This window comes from Pinus tabuliformis, chromosome Q, assembly GCF_031772625.1.
Source record: "Pinus tabuliformis cultivar Carrire ecotype Pingquan chromosome Q, CPIR1, whole genome shotgun sequence".
In the NCBI taxonomy this organism is placed as follows: Eukaryota; Viridiplantae; Streptophyta; class Pinopsida; order Pinales; family Pinaceae; genus Pinus; species Pinus tabuliformis.
In genome coordinates this window covers 906,133,702-906,152,699 of record NC_142296.1, presented here as the reverse complement: position 1 = coordinate 906,152,699, position 18,998 = coordinate 906,133,702, and the positions used below count along the sequence as shown (strand labels likewise).

At 38.0% G+C, this 18,998-nt stretch overlaps 1 protein-coding gene across 1 annotated transcript in view; it reads right to left on the bottom strand.

The window, feature by feature from the left end:
- LOC149222395 (anthranilate synthase alpha subunit 1, chloroplastic-like) overlaps positions 1-18,998 on the bottom strand; it is a 352,329-nt gene that overhangs the window by 221,929 nt on the left and 111,402 nt on the right. Inside the window, exons 4-7 of the mRNA XM_089387583.1 lie at positions 8,097-8,248; positions 6,596-6,711; positions 6,236-6,482; positions 5,865-5,921 (exon numbers count right to left, since the gene is read on the bottom strand). Coding sequence (XP_089243709.1) covers positions 5,865-5,921; positions 6,236-6,482; positions 6,596-6,711; positions 8,097-8,248 — 572 coding nt within the window. The remainder of the gene's footprint in view (positions 1-5,864; positions 5,922-6,235; positions 6,483-6,595; positions 6,712-8,096; positions 8,249-18,998) is intronic.

Genomic DNA, 18,998 nt, shown 5'->3' with positions numbered 1-18,998 from the left:
TTTTTCCTTAACCATTTCTTTCTTTTACTCTTTAGTTGATCTGCATTGGTCGGTATTACCACAACATTTTCTGCATAGGTCTTTAGGCAAAATTCATCCAGCGGGAAGGACATCCTGGCCTTCCAAATTACATAGTTGGAGGCCACTCCAACCTATCCTGATCTCTAAGCCCAATTGTGGCCATCTCTGAAACTGAAACGGAAATCTCCCTCTTTCACCTGCTCAGTTGTTGAATTTGTTATTCGCACTCCCTTCTGGAGTCAGAAGATCAGCTTGCAACTACTGTCGTCTGCAACTAGAAATTTGGATTTCTAGGCTACAAACCCTCCGAGAGAAATTTTCCTCTGTGTGTGCACTTTCTCTTCCACCCGACACTAATTCTGCTCTAGCAACTGCTCCAAAAACCCTTTTGTGCCCAAACAAGGAATCTGCTTAGCAAAAATATTGAACTATTGATCCCTTTGCCTGTTGGAATCACTCTTGGTAAGCTGAATTTTTTTGCAACCCTGCACTGAAAAAATTGAACTGCCTAGCTAGGCACTACGCAACCCCTTGAAAATTTGTCTTGTTGCTCCCTCTGAACAATGAAATTTTCTTCTTCCACTTCTGAGCTTCCCCATCTGATCAAATATGTTTTGATACCATGTGAAAATTTCACTACTGAAATTCTATTGCAACAACTGGAATTAATTCTTCTAACTGCAAATTAATTTAGCAGTTTATTGCTATGGCAACAACGAATTAATCACACTGCAATCTTCACAAATAAAAATTTGTAGAAGATAAACTGGAAACTGAGCAAATACCGGGACACACACACAAAAATTGAACATTGTTATTTTTGGACAAAAGTTCCCAAAAAACCCCAACTTTAGAAAACCAGTGCAGCAGTTGAGGACTTTTATTATTAAACAATAGTGAGAAATTCTTAGTACAATAAATATCATCAAGCTAGCGAATCTATCCAAGAGAAACACTGGCGAAAATTTTCTTAGGGATTTTACCCTCTTCTGAGCAATCCCAATTCCCAGCACTGTTTGACCTCTGAAAAGCTAGTCGTCCAAGTGGTCTACGCAGGCTCTACGTCACCCTAGCGCTGCTTGCCAAACGCACTGCCTAAAACAACTGCCAATCTAGTCGTCTTGCATGTTGTTGACTAGGAAAATGCTCCTCCTGCCCTTTGGAAAATCTTCCCAGCCTCTGGAACTGAAAATTTCTTCACCTCCAGCCAAATCGAATTGCTCACCTGAGGCTCTACACTGCCTCTTTGCAGCCTCCAGGAGAAATTTTTCGGCCTCCTCTTTCTGACTCTCTAGAACTGGAAAACTTCCTCCAAACTCACTGTCTTTGCCCCTCTCTGTCTCTGCGTCCCCAATCTATCTAGAGCTCTTTCGGCAGAATGCTCTGGAAAGTCGAACTACACAAGGAAATCGTTCTCAAGTGTGTTCCTCCATCTACCCATCGACTTCTTATAATCTCACTATGGGACTCCAACAGCCAAGATTAAAACTTAATCAATCACTGAGATTATTTCCTAGTCTATCTGTGTGAGTTTGTAGAGAAATCTCACCTTCCTCAATTAATTACTATTAATTAATCATTTTCCCTAAGTTAGACTTAAAAAAAAAATACTCATTAATTAACTTAATTAAGGTATTTCTAGGTGGATTTTCTTGAAACATTTTTTGGGTTATGGAGTCCTAGTGTTTCTTAGCCCTCTAACAACTGTTAAGACTAGAACACCAACTGATGCTACAAAAACTAACATATCCCCCAATTGTCTAGCCAAAATTGGGTGTCCTTATGCCATCACTGCTTCAGCTAAAGGTGGGGTATTTGGCTTAGAGTTAAAAGAACTTTTATGAAAACTCTTGGTTGCCATGTTGTTTAGTTTCTTATTATACAGAAGATAGATAGTCATAGACATGCTTTCAGTGGGGGAAAGGTTTATTTCAGTGAAAAGGATAGAATAGGAAGTATTTTCATTAATTTTGAAATTGTAGGTTCTAAATTGTTTTTGGATCTATTATATCTTCCTCCTCAACTCTCTAAAGATACTGCAACCCCAAAACTCACATCCATGTAAAATAAGAAGAGCGACAAGAGTCTCAATAAGTTTCTTTTTTCTACTGACTTACAATTGTTTTCAAGCCCATAGTAAGTTTTCCATCATCCATTTATCCCTTTTTCAATTGAGATTGTGATGGATATTGATTCCAAGCTATTTGTCTGAAGAAACTTCCTCCAAGTAGTTGTTGTCATATATCAAGGTATCATATGTTATCTTTTTGGATTTAAATATCATGAATTTAGCTTTTTTAGTATCAACATCATACCCATCTTGGAGCAAAAATCTCAGAGGATTCTTAGTTGCTTCCAAGATCATAATGGCTCCTTACCAAAAGAACAATATCATCCACATAAAGGAAAATAGTTACAACTATAGTAGTGAGCATGGGGCCAATACAACCTACATCTTCCAACCCTCTACTAGCTTATCAATGTATATGCCAAAATGGGTAGGGGATAAGGAACACTCTTCATTGAATCCAATATTGCATTTAAATCCATCTCACCATCCTTCAATGATCCCAAACTTGGCAATAACATTCTTGTACAACCTTGTCACCACAACCCTCAACTCAAAAGGAACCATTATCTCTTCCAGCCTCTTCCACAGTTTTGTCCAAAAAACAGTGTCAAAAGCTTTTCTAAAGTAAATGAAACAATAGAAGAGATCAGTTCTATTATTGTGACATTCCTCTACAATGATCCTGAGAGTAACAAGGTGGCCCATAGTTGAATGATATCTCCTAAACCCAGCTTGGATTTTAGCTACTTTACTATGGCTATTTAGCCATAGGCTAATTTCTATTCCAAAATAATTTTGTACAAATTGATTAAAATATGGCTAATCATAATGGTCCTATAATTAGAATGAATGCTTTTATACCCACTTCTAAATATAGGCACAATGAGGCTCACATCCAAGGCTTAGAGAAGCCTTGTTTCACTACCAAATTGAAGAGCTTGTGCATGTGAGAGATGATGATAGGCCCTCCCATTTTAAAAATTTCAGCTCAGTAGCCTTCAATATCCTTAGCTTTCCCATTAGCGAGCCACTTAACTCCAAGCTCAATGTCTTCCAAAGAAAAGATATCATCTTCTATAGGGACATTCAAAATGGTGTCCATGGTGTTAGAGGATTCATAAAGGTTTTTAAAGTAAATTCCAATTCTTCAAGGAAAACAAATTATTTTCTTTAATTTTGCGAATTAGATTTTTCCTCAAAAACATTCTAGGGTCAGATTTAGATAGGTTCAGCAACTACTCTTCCTTTCTATTTAGATAATACCTTTTCTTCCTTTTAATAAGACCTTTGTACGTATTTATCTTATCAAGCTTTAAAGATTTATAAGGACCATCTCTTATCACTTTTCTAGCAATTTTACAATCATTATCATACCAATGGTTGGTAGTTCTATTATTTGTTTCATATGACACCTTGATGGAGAACTTGCTAATAGAAGCAGAGAGGGTCGTAGTAAAATTATGATAGAGTGTTACGATGTTATCCTTGTAGTTAAGAGGTGTAAATCCTTGTTTAATTCCTTTAAGTACAGAGTCATTTTACTTTTGACAAAAAGCAAGCACCTTCAATTCTCACACTTGCATTTAGATTGTGCGCATGGCAAAATTTAGAGTTATGGTCTATGTTACCAGAATCCGCAGGGGGTAGGTTGCAAAAACGTGAATCTCTGGATCTGAAACGGATACAGATACGGATCCATCTGGATACATGTGAGATCCGCCAAGAAACAATTCTAAATATTCTGGGAAACTAATCCTGCTTACGGGAGTCGTTTCATCCATCTCGGTCGCAGATACCGTGGTTTCGGAAGCATATTTGGCAACAACAAACTCTGTAACGTGCATCGCTAATTCACTATTCCATTCTTTGCATTTTGGCATTTGTTTTAGAAAATTTTACAGCTCCGTTTTGCCATCTTCTAAAACGAAATCCTCATTTCCTCATCGCCCATTATAGTAACACTCGCGGCATGGTGATTGTAAAATAATTATAATCCTCATCGCCTATTAAATTTAAAATAAAATAATTTAAACCATAAACTATAATATTTATTATGTTATTTAATTATAATATAAATGTAGGCGAATAATAATAATATAGATTTTAACATACCACCGCCATCCTCATAGTATTATAAAAATAATATTAATTTTATAAATTTTGACATAGCAATTAAAATTTAAGAAAGGATTATAAAGTTTAATTATTTAATTATAATATAAAAAAAAAAAACAATAAAAATTATAATGATTATTGGTCGGGTGTGATGCGGCTATGCCCCAACGTGTCGTCGCAACCTGCCCATGGTAATTAAAAATACTTCCCACCCTTTACATTTATTTTACGATTTACATCACCACTCAAGTGGTCGCTTTTTCACTTTGGTTAAAAATTTATTAGTAAATTTTTATTGCCATAACCCTAAAAATACATATAAAATTTCTATAATTTTTAATAAGTGGCCAATCTCTATAATATTTAATATACAATTAAATATGATATAAGACATTTAAAGATGATTATATTATAAACTATTTAGTTTTAACCATAAATAATAATAATACTAAATTAAACTATAAACTAAATTATAAAATAGTTTAAATTGTGTAGTTTCAAAAGTATAAATTATAAACTAATTTAAGTTATAATATAAACTATTTTTAACCATTATACCTAAATTAAATTATTTTAAGTCATTGTTTGTTTTTCTATATTATTTTTTATGTTTAGTCTTCAAGAATGTTGTTCTATATTACTTTTATCATTTTATTTTATTTTATTTTATTGGTCACAATCATGTGTTTAGATTTATAAATTATCTAATGATTTCATTTCAGTGCTAATGTTGTTATTCATGAATGGTTTTTGATTTTGAACTTCGAATATGTTTTTAACTTTTTTAAAATTTTAAAAATATTATTATATATTTTTGTACTTGATATATCTTTGCCTTATCCGGATCCTGACTTTTCAAAAATTTGGCGGATCTGTATCCGAATCCGTTTCCGTATCCTAGTAACATAGGTTATGGTTAATGGTCTATGATCAGAATCAAGCTCATGATCATTTAAAAGGTCAAAATTTACAATTTGGTTGTAAACAGGGATATCTGATATAACATAATCCACAACACTACTGCCAAACCCATGAATACAAGTCATCTGGTTGGAAGGGGTGGAATAAATATTGGATCAATTTGTATCTCCTGTAGCCAACCTTTCTCCACCTGAGTTGATTATATTAGAATTTTCTCAGGGAGATTGAGATTATTTGCCCCTTTAATTATGAGCTGTAATCAAGCTTAGTTTTTCTTTTCTTTTTTTTCCAACAATGGTATTACTCATTTTATCTTTCACATGGTGCACCTCGGCATATTTTGGCTGATAACATGGAGAAGCCTATGTAGTTTTCCCTCCATTTTGAGTTGCTAGGGATTTACAACATATCAAGTAGTTGTACATGTTATCAACAATACAAAATTATGCATTGCAGTTTCCAATAAACAGAATATCAAATTCTGTGCACAACATATCTTCATTTGATCTCATATACTACAGTCTACAGAACATCACCATCGCACCCAGCAAATGTTCTATATTAACTTGATTATCCTCCATCACAACAGTCGACTGTTATAATATTTTGTAAAAAGAAAAAAATTCAACATAGAAAATAAATTATTCTCTAAAGACCTTAAAAGCAACGTGAATCAAGACACTAAAATTCTGTAACCGAGCTTAAGGCAGGCACATGCAGTGTCTGCCTCTATTACCTGTTTTACACGTGTGAGAATTTCTGGACTAGAAGCAACCAGTATACAGCCCCGAGCCTGCAATGCAATTGCAATGCTGATTTCAGTATATTGACAAAACAGCAATCAACTACATGTGATGCAATATAGCATTTAGACTAAGTCATACTTTTTATTTTCAGAAAGCCAAGGAGTAATTCCTTGAAAGTGGCATATTTCAAACAAAAACCTGATAGTACTTTCACCAATTACTGCATATACAACTCTGGTGCAACATTCATAATTACTGTCAGACAAATTTCAAACATCTGGTATCAATGATCATATACATATAATATGTATATGCACAGTACATGAGTAGCTACAGTAGAAGTTTATGACTCTTCCAATACCTGCAAATATATCATATAAGGGCTTGGATTCACAACTCGTAATGCCCTGTATACTTCAAATGGATCTGCAAATGTGCGACGCTCAAAACGCTGGCTAAGAACAATTTGGAAGATGTCCCCAGCTAGAATGTGCTCCTGTGCCTTCAAAACAGCTTTCTTGTATTGCTCACTTGTCATACTAGACTCTTTCAGGGCAGCCCCAAATAGTCCAGTTTGCAGTTTAATAGAACCTGAAGAAAGTCTTGGACTGCCAAATTAAATAAAACAACAATAAGATGATATTAAAATTAACTTGGTAAAGAAAAAGGTAAATTCCATTATCTAAATGCAGAAAAAGATTATTTTGGAAATATTGCATACGGATCAATATCCTGCACTCGGGAAACTAGGATATCAAGTCGTCGTTGTCCATCTTTGAATGCCTCATCAGCAGAAGAATAATCGTCTACTCGCACCCAATGAATGACATATGCTTTCTGAAGATCATTGAGTCAAAATGAAAATAGAATATTAAGCAATTATGAAACTTGAACACATTTTCACAAGTAGCACTATACTGAAAATTGTGTAGCCACGAGCCTCAAGGCTCAAACAATAGGGTGGCTTTAAGTCCAATAATTAGTGTGCATTATGTGTTCTTATTTATAAGGACTTGCAACATCCATTCAACTCACAAGCACTTCAAAAAGATTAATCTATAAAACTTAAGCATACTATCTTTGGAAGGACTTTCTGTATTACTTTAAGTAAGAATTGAATGTGCAATTAAAAAATTAATGTGACACCTAAATACATAATAGGCAGCAATGACCACAATTTCCAGGACATATAATTAAATAATTACACTCCCAAAGTTAGATGGAAAATAACAATGCAATTGTACACCACTTAAAATGGTACAAGAGCTTGCATATGGAGTCTTCACATAGTTAGATTAAGAGGCTCATAGCCAGCCTTCCATCTCCAGGTTTTCCCAATGGCCTTGATTGTTAGGATCTCTATGGACTAGTCCCAACTTCCACCAAGGGTTACACAACAGATACTCTCAGACCTTAACTCTTCCCTGAGGATATTTCCAGGAGTGTATTGGTTCCTTCACTGTGGTTGGTGTTAAAGTAAGGAAGTCTTCATTTTCCTCCTCTATTTCCACTTTTGTTTCTGGTGTGACATCAGAAGCATCCTCTTCTGATGAAGATGAGTATCCTTTTCCCATTTTGTGTATGCTTATGCCTTTAACGATTTCTCTTATTCAGTAAGCCAAAATACAAACAAAATTAATGATTTTCTCTCAGAGATCGTTAAACATGTTTTGTATTTTAGCTTATAGGAGTTGATTTTGCACTGCCAGGGTGTGTCTAACGGATTGTACGTTTGAGTCCCACTAACCTATTTTTGTGGTCATGCATGGACATCATTTGTTTACGTTACCTAATAAACAATTTACAATCCTAAGATTCCCAATAAGCCCATTAGTTGCAACTTTATGAAAGACCAGAAGTATATAGTAATTAAATTGAGAAAAGACTTTCAGTTTCATCTCTCTTTCTCTAGGCATTTGTCACAACTGTTCATAACCTATATAATTCCTTTCTTTATACGTTTGATTCAAACAAAAGTGTCTTGGAAGCATCAATTAGCAAGTAAATTGAAGAACCAGTAAACAAAAGTGCACAGAGCAATAAACTTCCCCTAATTCTGGTTTATGTTAATCATAATCAATCAAATAAATTGTGTTTTCTTGCTGTGAGTGATGAACCTACAGTTACAAATTTTGCCATATCATATATGTACAAGTTGATAAGTTGGCCTTAGCTACCACACAAAAACTGAAATCAAAAAAATTTAAAAAGAAAAAGTCTACCTTTTCAACGTTGTCAAACACCACAACATCATTGTAAAGCCCCAAGTGCATATCAGGCAGACCTCTATCATCTTCAGGAGCTTTTGAAAAAGGCAACTTTCTCTTCTCTACATACCTCACAGTATCATATGAAAAATATCCAATCCATCCACCTACAGAGAAAAACGCAATAAAAGAACTGTAATTCAATAAAAATCAATATCAAGTACCAAAGATAGCGCATCCATCACCAGCCTAGAAGTTTATTAGATGGCATGACTCTACCCAAAAGCTTTGCAATTGAAAAATAGAAAATTTAGTAATAATATCATATAAAAGACTTATTAAGCTCACTGTTATTTATCTGCAAATTGCAAGAATGAACACCTTAAATGTCCTTACAACTAAAACTTCACTGAAACAATACTGATACATCTCGCTCTCTCTCTGTCTCTGGTACAATGGACAATAGATAAAATCATGCACTTCAGAATTTGCAACTTCCACAAATAACTTCACGAAGTTCAATAGATGGGATGATCTTTACCCAAAAGCTTTGCAATTAAAGAATAGAAAAATCAGTGACAGTATTAGATAAAAGACTTATTGAGCTCACTGCCATTTATTTGCAAATTGCAATAAGAAACACCTTAAATGCACTAACACCTAAAAATTCACTGAAACAATCCTAAAGGCTAATACAACTCTCTCTCTCTCTCTCTCTCTCTCTCTCAGGTAGAATGAACAATAGATAAAATCAGGCATTTCACAATCAGAAACTGCCACTTGTCAAATCACAAACTCAGCAGACAAGAAGATCATGAAGACACCACAAAGGAGAAGAAAGGCCTAGGGGAATCAGTGAGGTAGAATATAACAAAAAAAGCTGTTTACAGTAACGCAGAAATCTTCCAAAGAGAGCTGGAGAAGATAACCATGGAACCAGATTGCATGCAAGATGAAATATCAGCACAAGAGAAGTGCATAAAAAAGATGGTAACCATCAAAATAAGCTTCAAAAGGTGTGAAAACACAAGCAAATAGGGACCAAAAAAAGAGATGAACAGTTTTCCAATGAAAACACTGATACAAAGAAACCATGCAAAGCAGCCAAAAAAAGGTATGAAAAAGAAACAACCAGCAAAAACCTAAAGAAATACAAGCAGACTGTGGAAGGAACAAAAAGATGAATTTGTGAAAGAGAGCAGACTAAGTTATTATGTTCACCAAATTTAATCCTTGGAAGTTCAAAATTTGGAAATTTTTTTGGGCATAAGAATAAATTGAATTTGTTTAAGTTTGAAATTCTGCAATTAATTCAATTAAATTCAGAATTTTTTTAATTCAACTTTAGAATTATCTATTTCCTTGAACTTAATGCCAAAGTTTATCACATCCATTTGCACTTACGATTTTTGTCCTAATGCATCATTTCATAACATGAACACAAACCAGGTGACTTGGCAGCCAGGGGTGCTCTTAAAAATGGTCAAGGAAATCCCAAAAGCTTTTTGGAAAAAATTACAGGTGAAAAGCAAGCCCAAGAGAATGATATATCTGACGTCCTGTGGCTAACACATTCTAAACAGCTACACTAACGTCAAATATATTTCAGCAAAGAAGCAGCTGCCCGAAAGCGCTGCTTGTAAGGGCATATTCCCAAAAGGGAACACTGAGGAAGGTCTCAAGTAATTAGCTTCTAGGTGAATCAAAGGACATGGATGGCTTACAGCCAGCACACCTCAAATGAGGCCAGAACCATCTCAGCCAACACATAGCAGTGGCGATGATCAAAGAAGGATTCCGGAAAACTGGGCAATCAACTTCATCCTTCCCATATTCAGGCGAGGAGAAAAGAACCTAGGCAACTACAGAACGATAATGATCAGATCAAACTTTGCAAAGCTAATTGGAGGGATACTTGGAGAAAAAAATAAGTAGTTGGGTGAAGAAGAACAAAATGCAGACAAAGGACCAAGCAGGATTCGGATGAAAACACTCCTTCATTGACAACTGCCTCACTTGAAAGCACATGATGAAGAAGACATACAACATGGACAGAGAGTTATGGTGTTGTTTTGTAGACTTCAAGAAAACATTTGACACAGTTCCAAGAGAAGAATTGTCTGAGGGGCTCTTGCAGCTGGGAGCCCCTACAGAATGGAGAGCACAAATACACAACTTGTATGAGCAGGTCAAATCCAGAGTCAAGGCCCAAGGAGGCATGTCGAGAAGCTTTAATAGTAATATTCAAGCCAGTTGTTCACCCTAGTTTGTTACATATTGAGATGGAATGAAGGAAAAGCACTGCAGGCATAACTATGAAATATTGGCCATATCCTGGCATAACACTAAGGAGCCTACAAGAACACCTTCTGGCACTAGAAACATTTAACAAATAAGCAGGCATGGAAGTTAGCCTTAGAAAGACTAACGTCATCATCTTCTCTCTCAAATGCAGATTAATGCTGCCCCAAATCAAGTTCAAACTTCATATCATGCAAGAAACAAAACAACATGTTCCCCCATGGGGAGGTACCCTAGTATTTTTCATGACAACACCATTGTAAGTCCAGAGAGATGCAAGTCAAAAGCCTTGTAGGCCATGTGATGACTATGTACTATGGTATCCTAGACTTATTATGGCCAATCATGCTTCAATCATTTTAGTCTCCACTCTTGAGTCCTTTCGTCCTGGATTGGATTGGAGGCCTTGGGATGGATCTAGAATCTAGATAGACACATGGTTTAGACGAACCATTGGTACTATAGGGGCTATCGCTCTATGTAGGCCCAATCCAACCCATGCATTGAGTGCACCAATGACTTTTCCATGCATTGGAAGCAGGTCATCCCTATGACCTGCTTCCAATGCTCTCAAACACTGCTCACAGAGAGCTACCAGCATATGTCTTATCACTCCTGTTCATCACTAGTCATACACTGTTGTCCATGTCTTATGTCAATAATTTGTACAACAAGGTGATTGTGTCCTCAAAGAACTGCTGCCCTGTAAGGTCACCATTATGTCATTTACGACTAAGGCAGTAACCTCTAGGTCATCACTATAAAACATCTAGAACAAATCCCTAAGCCATCACAGTCACAAGTCTATGTCAAGTATCACTGCAATCTATAGGCCAAGATTGCATGTCATGTTAGTGATAAATCTAAATGTCAAGTCTATTCTTCAAGTCACAATTACGTCTAAATGTCAAATCTGTTATGTCTAAGTTACTTATTATTAGACCACAGTCACATCATATGAATGAAACACTGCTACAACTATATACACATATATATTACTAACCACAACTGCTGTTGTTATTACTATCCAAAAGTACTTTCACAAACCCAATTAGTCATGTCACTAAGATCACTTGTGATATGTCAAACAGTTCAGTGCTCAAGGCTGCTGTCATAAAGTTCTTTGTCACAAAAGCTACTACTGAAATATTGTCACAATTTTACTGTGTATCGACACATAGTCAGACTAAAGCCACTGTCATATAACAGACTTGGTTTTTATGTAAGCGAGAGGGTCACTGTTATGTATACTGTTATTATGTAGATGAGAAGTTGATCATTGGGATAGTGCATTTGATCCTTGAAGTTCACTGATACATAATGAGATTGCGGTGAGAATTATTGTCATATATTGACAATTGTAGGTGAAACAAACTTCTTATATACTGCTTCTTAGAGGGCTGGTAAGTGTTAGGTTACTCTTATAAAAAGAAATCCCTCTCAAGTCTGCATATATATGTGTCAATAAGGCAATTGTTAACATGTCAAGACTTTCGTTCTCATTAACAGAGAGTCCAGCACTGAAGCAAACCACAAAACTCCTAAACAAAACCCTACAATAACTTCATTGGTCACAAAACTTTGAACAGGAAATCGTTCTTCATTGATCAAGGTATCCTGCACCAAAATGAGTCTCCAAACAGGCCTTCGCTTTCTTGAAACAAGGCACCAAACACTTAATACTTGGTCCAAGATATGAAAGAACAGTCTTGCATGTTCCTCGAAAAAAAAAGGTTCTTCAGCTCGCACTTCTTGTAAGTATAGTCCAGAACGGGATAACCTACTCAGAATTTCGCTCTCTGAATATTTGTAACCGATCCTAAAACAAACCAAAAATGTGCCCTATTCTTGAGGACAAAGACTCATTTTGATGGGAAGAAAAAATGTCCTCAAAATACCTTGAAGACCTAACTAAAACAAAATAAAGGAACAATAGTCCTTACCTCAGAGATCTTCGCTGCCCTTGCCTCAGGTAGGTCGAATTAATTTCAGGTATATCTCAAGGTAGATTGTTGAAAATCGATATAGTTTGAGAGTGAAATGAGGTCTTCTTTTATAAAGTTTAGAGGGGTTCCAAACTAAATAATTGTTGGAGATGAGGGGCTTCATAAAAATTTAATTAATTCATATCTTGTGAGACAGGTAAGAGAGCCACTGCCTCTATGTGAGTAGATTTAGGATTAGGTCAGTTTATATTTTAGGAAGAGGTTCCTAATGCACAAAGCTTAAACGTTGGAGATAGAGAGTTTCAACAACTAGACGTTGAAGGAAAATAAGCATAATTAAATCATAGCTTAAGTCATAAGTGAGAAGGTTGTTAGCCTTAAGGAGGAAAGGTAAGACCTTTTAATTAATGAGGGACCCTCCTTGTGAATACATGCCTATCCTAAAAGATCATTTCTTCATGAAAGATGATATGGAACCCTCAACCTTAGTTTTGTATGCCCTTAACCAACAAAAGTATGCCAAGTCACACCCTTTGGGGTTTTAGCCCAAACACTGAGGTCACCAACTTCAAATGTGAATATCTCTCAAACCAAGAGGAACCACGTGGTGTGCCACATACCACCGAAACATCTTTTCGAGGAGAATCCAATGACATGGATCTCCAACCCAAACTTAATGATTTGTTACTTCAAGAACCCTAGACAAGGTCGGGATATGTCCTCAGTCCAAGGAACCCAAACCCTAAGACCTGGGTTTTCACCCATCCAATAGTGGAGCTTCCAACTTGATGTAATCCAGACAATTATAAGAAGCATTCATTATAATTTTGACATCAATGACTAGTGTTTCATTCAAAGTCAAGCCTAATCAAACCCTAGGGTTGACATCAATGACAACACCATCCAATAGATATGGTCCATTATGATACTTTAATAGTTGTTTGTCCCTAATGATGTTGATCTCACTGATCTTGAGAGGTTTGTTCATGTGGTATCACACTTGCAGTAGAGATCCTTTGAGGGATGGCTTAACTCCTTTCCAGCACATTCCAGAGGGTACTTTTCCCCATTTTGAGAGCAAACATGACCTTGTTGCCCCTCAACAGATGATCCTTGGGCCTTGAGCAACTCATAAATGATTCTACACATCCTGAAACATTGAGCGTGAGAGTTTGGGCATTGGACTATTTGATGATGTTCCCAAATGGACCTAGGACACCCCCGCAGGCCTTGACCCTGTTTGATGGACGATGCCTTGTTCTGGAGCCTTAATGAGGATGGATGTCACTAAGATGACTTGGGAGGGCTAACACAGTTTTCCTTGTTTCTAATGCTTGCTTTAGATCGTGCCACGTCACTCTACATGCTTTGGAAGGGTGACATAGGCCTATTTATGGATGGTGCCTTTTGGAGATGTACACATGCATTTTAAGGATTTCCTAGAGTGAGGAGCTCTCTTGTACCATTTCATCACTTACTCGATGCATTATTGATCATTCTAGGAGGATGACATCACGGTGGAGAGCATTTATTCCCACAAGTGTGGGTTATTTTCGACATTTTATTATGTTTTAGAGCTATCTTGAGGTTCGCTTGTGACTTTTGACCTAGTTGAGCGCTCGAGTAAACCTTTTTAGAATTTAATTGTAAAATTAGTGAAATGAGACTTGGTTGCCCTCATATAAAAAGGGGAGAGCCTCATTCACTTGATCATCATTATCAATCATGACACTCCTCTCTCTTTAGAAGTGCATACTAGCTATTGTCTTCTTTCTACATGGATGCAATTTGATCCTTATGGTCCAAATTGTCTTGAGAGGGAGATATTTGCATGGAGAGACTTATTTGGGATTAATTAAAGAGATTCTTGTGGAATGGTGTAAGTTTATTGTTGGATTTCCTCCATTTTGCATGCTATATTATGTGAATTAGGGTTTCTTGTGCGATGTTAAAAATTGCAATCTTTTTCTTGAAATCTTAATTCTTCATGGTATGTAAAATTTGTTTCCTTGAATCCTTCAAGAGAACTTTGAAATATGCATCTCTTGAATTTAAAATATCCCATTTAAGGAAGTTGCTAAAGTTTCTAAGTAGAGATAGTCACTCTCACGCTTCATCAAGGTCTTCTTCATAGATCTCAACCCTAAATAACTCCATTGCCATATTAGATCAAGGAACTACTCTAGTAGGTGTTGATCAAAACCCTCTTTTTCTCTATTTTTTCTCTCTTTCCACTAAGTTCTAGGTATCTAAGGTTACGATTAGGTAGATTATGGTTTTCTTGAAAGTATATTAAATAGCAATTTTATTTTGACGTGTTATTGCCCTCTTGATATGGATTGCACTTAATAATTTGAATAAGGCAAAATATAGCATTAGTTGCATGGTAAAAACCTACAATTTGGGTGATGTCATCTCATTTATTGTTGTTTTATGCATGTTGCTACCATAAAAACTCACTTGCCTACCCTAAAACTTGCTTAATTGATTGCCTTATTCCTTTATTAGTCCATTCTTAAAGGGCTATTTCTTCTAGATATTATATGACATTGCATGATATATTATTGAATATCTCTCAAACCCTAACTTATAACATATCACTAATTTTTCACTGCCTTCCGCCTCCCCAAGCTCTGCCAGTTGTTCGTGCTCTCATGCGCTGGTTGGCCACGCCAGGGCTACGCCCCTCTGCCATGGATGAGCTGGGCTCGTCCCAAGCTCCTCCTATCAGTCTTTCGTCCTCCCCCAAAGCTGAAGATGTCACATTCAAGTCTCTTCTGGCTTCGTTGCCAGCCAAGAAGAAACCGAATGCTTCGAAGTTTGTTAAAAAACTGGAAAACATTCTGGAGGTCTCCCTTCCTCTGGAAGGGCCGATCAAGGTTGCTCTGTCGCTGGCAGAAAGGGCCCTAGTAGGTCAGTTCACTAGCCTTTGGCCTTCTCCCAAAGCCACGGAAGCCTGGGTCTGCAGAAACTGGAGACCATTAATCAAGCAAAGTGTCACCTCGTATTTTCTAGGGCAAGGTTATTTCCTGTTCGAGTTTATCTCAAAAGAAGACAAGGATCTAATCTTTAGGAATGGGTCCTCAAGGTCTCTATTTGAATAGATGGAATCCCAATTTTGATCCAGCTGAAGATGTTCCGTCGGTGGTTCTAGTGTGGGTAAGGCTTCCGAATCTTCCTATGCATTGCTGGAACTAGGACTCCCTCCAACATATAGGCAACGCGCTGGGAAAATTCATAGATTGCGCAAACACCAAGGATCAATATGACTGCGCTCGGATCTGTGTCGAAGTAGATCTAGAAGTGGGACTGTCGGAGGCTATAAAGATAAATGTAGGAAGCTGGACTCATGTGCAAAAACTTGACTATGAGCAGCTTCCTTTCAAGTGCCGCAAGTGCCAGGAATACGGACATTTTGCCAAGAACTGCACAAAAAATGAAGAGGCAATGCAAGGAAAGGAAGAAGGATGGAAGCAAGGTCAAAAGGTCAAGGGCTAACCCTAAACTCTCAAACCCTCCTGGAGCTACAAAAGGAAAAGGGCTGCAGCCTTCTTCTAGTGGCCAACCAAAGGCACAAGAGAATGCGTTCACCCCTCTTTCCTCTACCTCAATCGAAATGCATGAAACAGAACAGCAACAGAAGGAGGCAAATGAGAAAGAGATCCTTGAAAATTCCAGGCAAGGTGAGAGCACAGCAGTAAGCCCTAAGGAAAAGGCTACAGATATGGAAGAGGAAGACCTAGATTCGGAAGAATCTGAGGAGGAAGGAGAAATAGGAGACTCCCAAACATTGTCCCGCAGATCGACAAGAGGAAGGAAAACTGATCGAGAAAAAAGAGAGTGAGAAACATACAAAGACAAACTCCAAGGCAGCCAGCCAACGTTGGAGAAGCTGCTAACAAAGACACCGAAGATTACAGGAAGCCATGTACAGGGGCCACCCACTCTCAGAAAGGTAAATAATGAATATTGTCTCATGGAATTGCAGGGGGTTGGGGAGCAAGCAAAAAGAAGAAGCAATGAGAAGTTTGATTAGAATAGAAACCCCAGATATCCTTCTAATCCAGGGGACTAATTTGGAGGAGAAGAGCTTCCTCCAAGTAAGCAAGAACCTATGGAGAAAAAGTGGAGGGCAAGCTGTCTCAGGCTGAGGTGCATTGGGAGGGCTAGGAGCTCTCTGGAATGAAGACAAGTTGGAATTGGCCAATGGAAAGCAGAATACACACCGATAGTTTATGCAACTCATAAGCCAAGAAACAAGGGAGGCCTTTAACCTCTTTAATGTGTATGTGCTGGTAAACGCAGGGGAAAAGAAGCAGTGTTGGGACTCAATCAAACTCATGGCTGAGGAAGAAACGTTGAGAAATATTATTATCGCAAGGGATTTGAATATAACCCTAAGCTCCTCCGAGAAGAGAGGTGGCAGCATAGTAAGAGACCCAGCGAGGGAATGGGTGGAGGATATCATGCAAGATTGGGATCTGCTCGACATCAAACCTCTGAAAGGTAAGTATACTTGGTCAAATAAAAGAATTGGCCCTGGCCATATTGCTGTGAGATTAGATAGATTTCTTATTCAAAGTTCCTATCTACTCCTTGGTTTAGAAGCTAGGATGCTCATCCTGCCATGCAGTATTTCGGATCATAAACCCATAAAGCTGGAACTCTCAGCACATAGAAATTTTGGGCCCATTCCTTTTCGATTCAGTGCTCTATGGATAAGGTATCCAGACTTTATGGATAAGGTTAAAGAGAGTTGGAATCGGCCTGTCACAGGGTCCCCTTTCTTTGTTTGGGAAGAAAAATTAAGAAGAGTAAAGGCTGCTTTGAAAAGTTGGGCTAAAACTCTTCCAAATCTGGCTGATGAAAGGAGGATGGCCCATGCCTCCCTCGAGAAGCACCAACTGCAGATGGAAGAGGAGGAACCCACGGAGGAATCGACAGTCATAGAAGGAAATCTGCAACAAAAATTCCACAAAGCTTGTCTGCAAGAGGAAGAATATTGGAGGCAGAAATCCCATAGCCTGTGGTTGAAAGCGAGAGACAGGAATACCTCCTTCTTCCACAAACAGGCCCAAGCTAGAAGGTCCTTCAACACAATTTCTGAAATAAAAGAAGATCGCGTTACCCATAAGGACTTTACAAGCATCAAAGGGGTTGCCTTCTCCCACTTTGAGAAATATATAGTGAAGTCGAGGGAATGAGCCAAGACACTATGTTCTTGGATGTTGTCCCCTCCAAGATCTCTTCAAATATGAATCAACAACTGGAAGCTAAAGTCACCAGAAAAGAGATAAAGGTTGCGCTCTATGAAATGGAGCCGGACAAAGCCCCAAGTCCGAATGGCTTCACTGCCATATTCATTCAAGTCTGTTGGCAAATAGTGAAGAAGGATTTGCACAGAATGATTTCCAAATCCCAGTGTTGCCAGAAAATTGGAGGAAGCACAAATTCTGCCTTTCTCGCCCTCATTCCAAAGGAGAAGGGAGCCAACACCTTTAACAGGTTTCGTCCGAGTTCGTTATGCAACATTGGCTACAAGCTCATAACAAAGGTGACTGCCAATAGATTGAAGGTCCTCTTGCCCTCCATTATTCCTAAAAACCAAGGGGGTTTCATTCAGGGCAGGCAAATCGTGGACAACATAATCCTTGTGCAAGAGGCGATTCATTCTAGCTTGCAGCGGAAAGAAAAAGGTATGGTGATCAAGCTGGACCTTGCTAATGCATTTGACCGAGTTCGTCACAAGTTTCTCTTTGGCGTGATGCACAAGTTTGGGTTTGGTCAGGAGTTTATCAGATGGGTCCGGGCTTGCATCTCTGAGCCCTGGATTGCCCCTCTAGTGAATGGAAGAGCAACGGAGTTCTTTAAAGCCTCTAGAGGGTTGCGCCAGGGCTGTCCTCTTTCCCCTCTTCTTTTTGTTTTGCAAGCTTCAGTTCTGAGTTTTTATTTAGAAAAGTGCCAGATAGACCAAGAAATTATGGGTCTTAGGATCGCTCGAGGTGTCAAGGATATCAACCATGCATTGTTCGTTGATGATTCTCTTTTGTTGGGTGCTGCCTCCGTATACTCTGCCTCCAGATTCATAAAAGTGTTGGAAGATTTCTGTGGGACTTCGGGCAGCAAACTAAATGAAGGAAAATGCCATTTTTATGGCTGGAATATCTCCAACAGCGAGCTCTCCTCAATTTCCAGATGTATGGGTTTCACTGGCTCTGCTTCTTGGAACTCCTTCATCTATTTGGGCCTTCCTATCTTCCAAAGGAGGCACTCCAGTAAAGATTGGCTCCCAATGGTCGAGAAATTTAAGAAAAAAATTCAGTCTTGGGGCTTCTCATGGTTGAACCTTGCAGGGAAAACAGTGCTTATTAAGTCTGTCCTATCTAGCCTGCCCATCTTCCAATTCTCGGCCATGTTGGCTCCCTCCAGCATCCTCAAGAAGATGGAGGAATGGATTCGAAGGTTCTTTTGGAAAGGAGGCAAGCAAAATGACAGGAAGATCCCCCTTGTCAGTTGGGACAAAGTTGCCAAACCTCTGCTAGAAGGAGGTCTGAATTTCAAGGACCTGAGGACTCAAAATATTGCTATGGGGGCTAAGATTCTGTGGAGACAAATAGCTCCGAAACCGGGCTGGGCCCAAAAGGCGTTATGGAAGAAATATTTCAAGGGT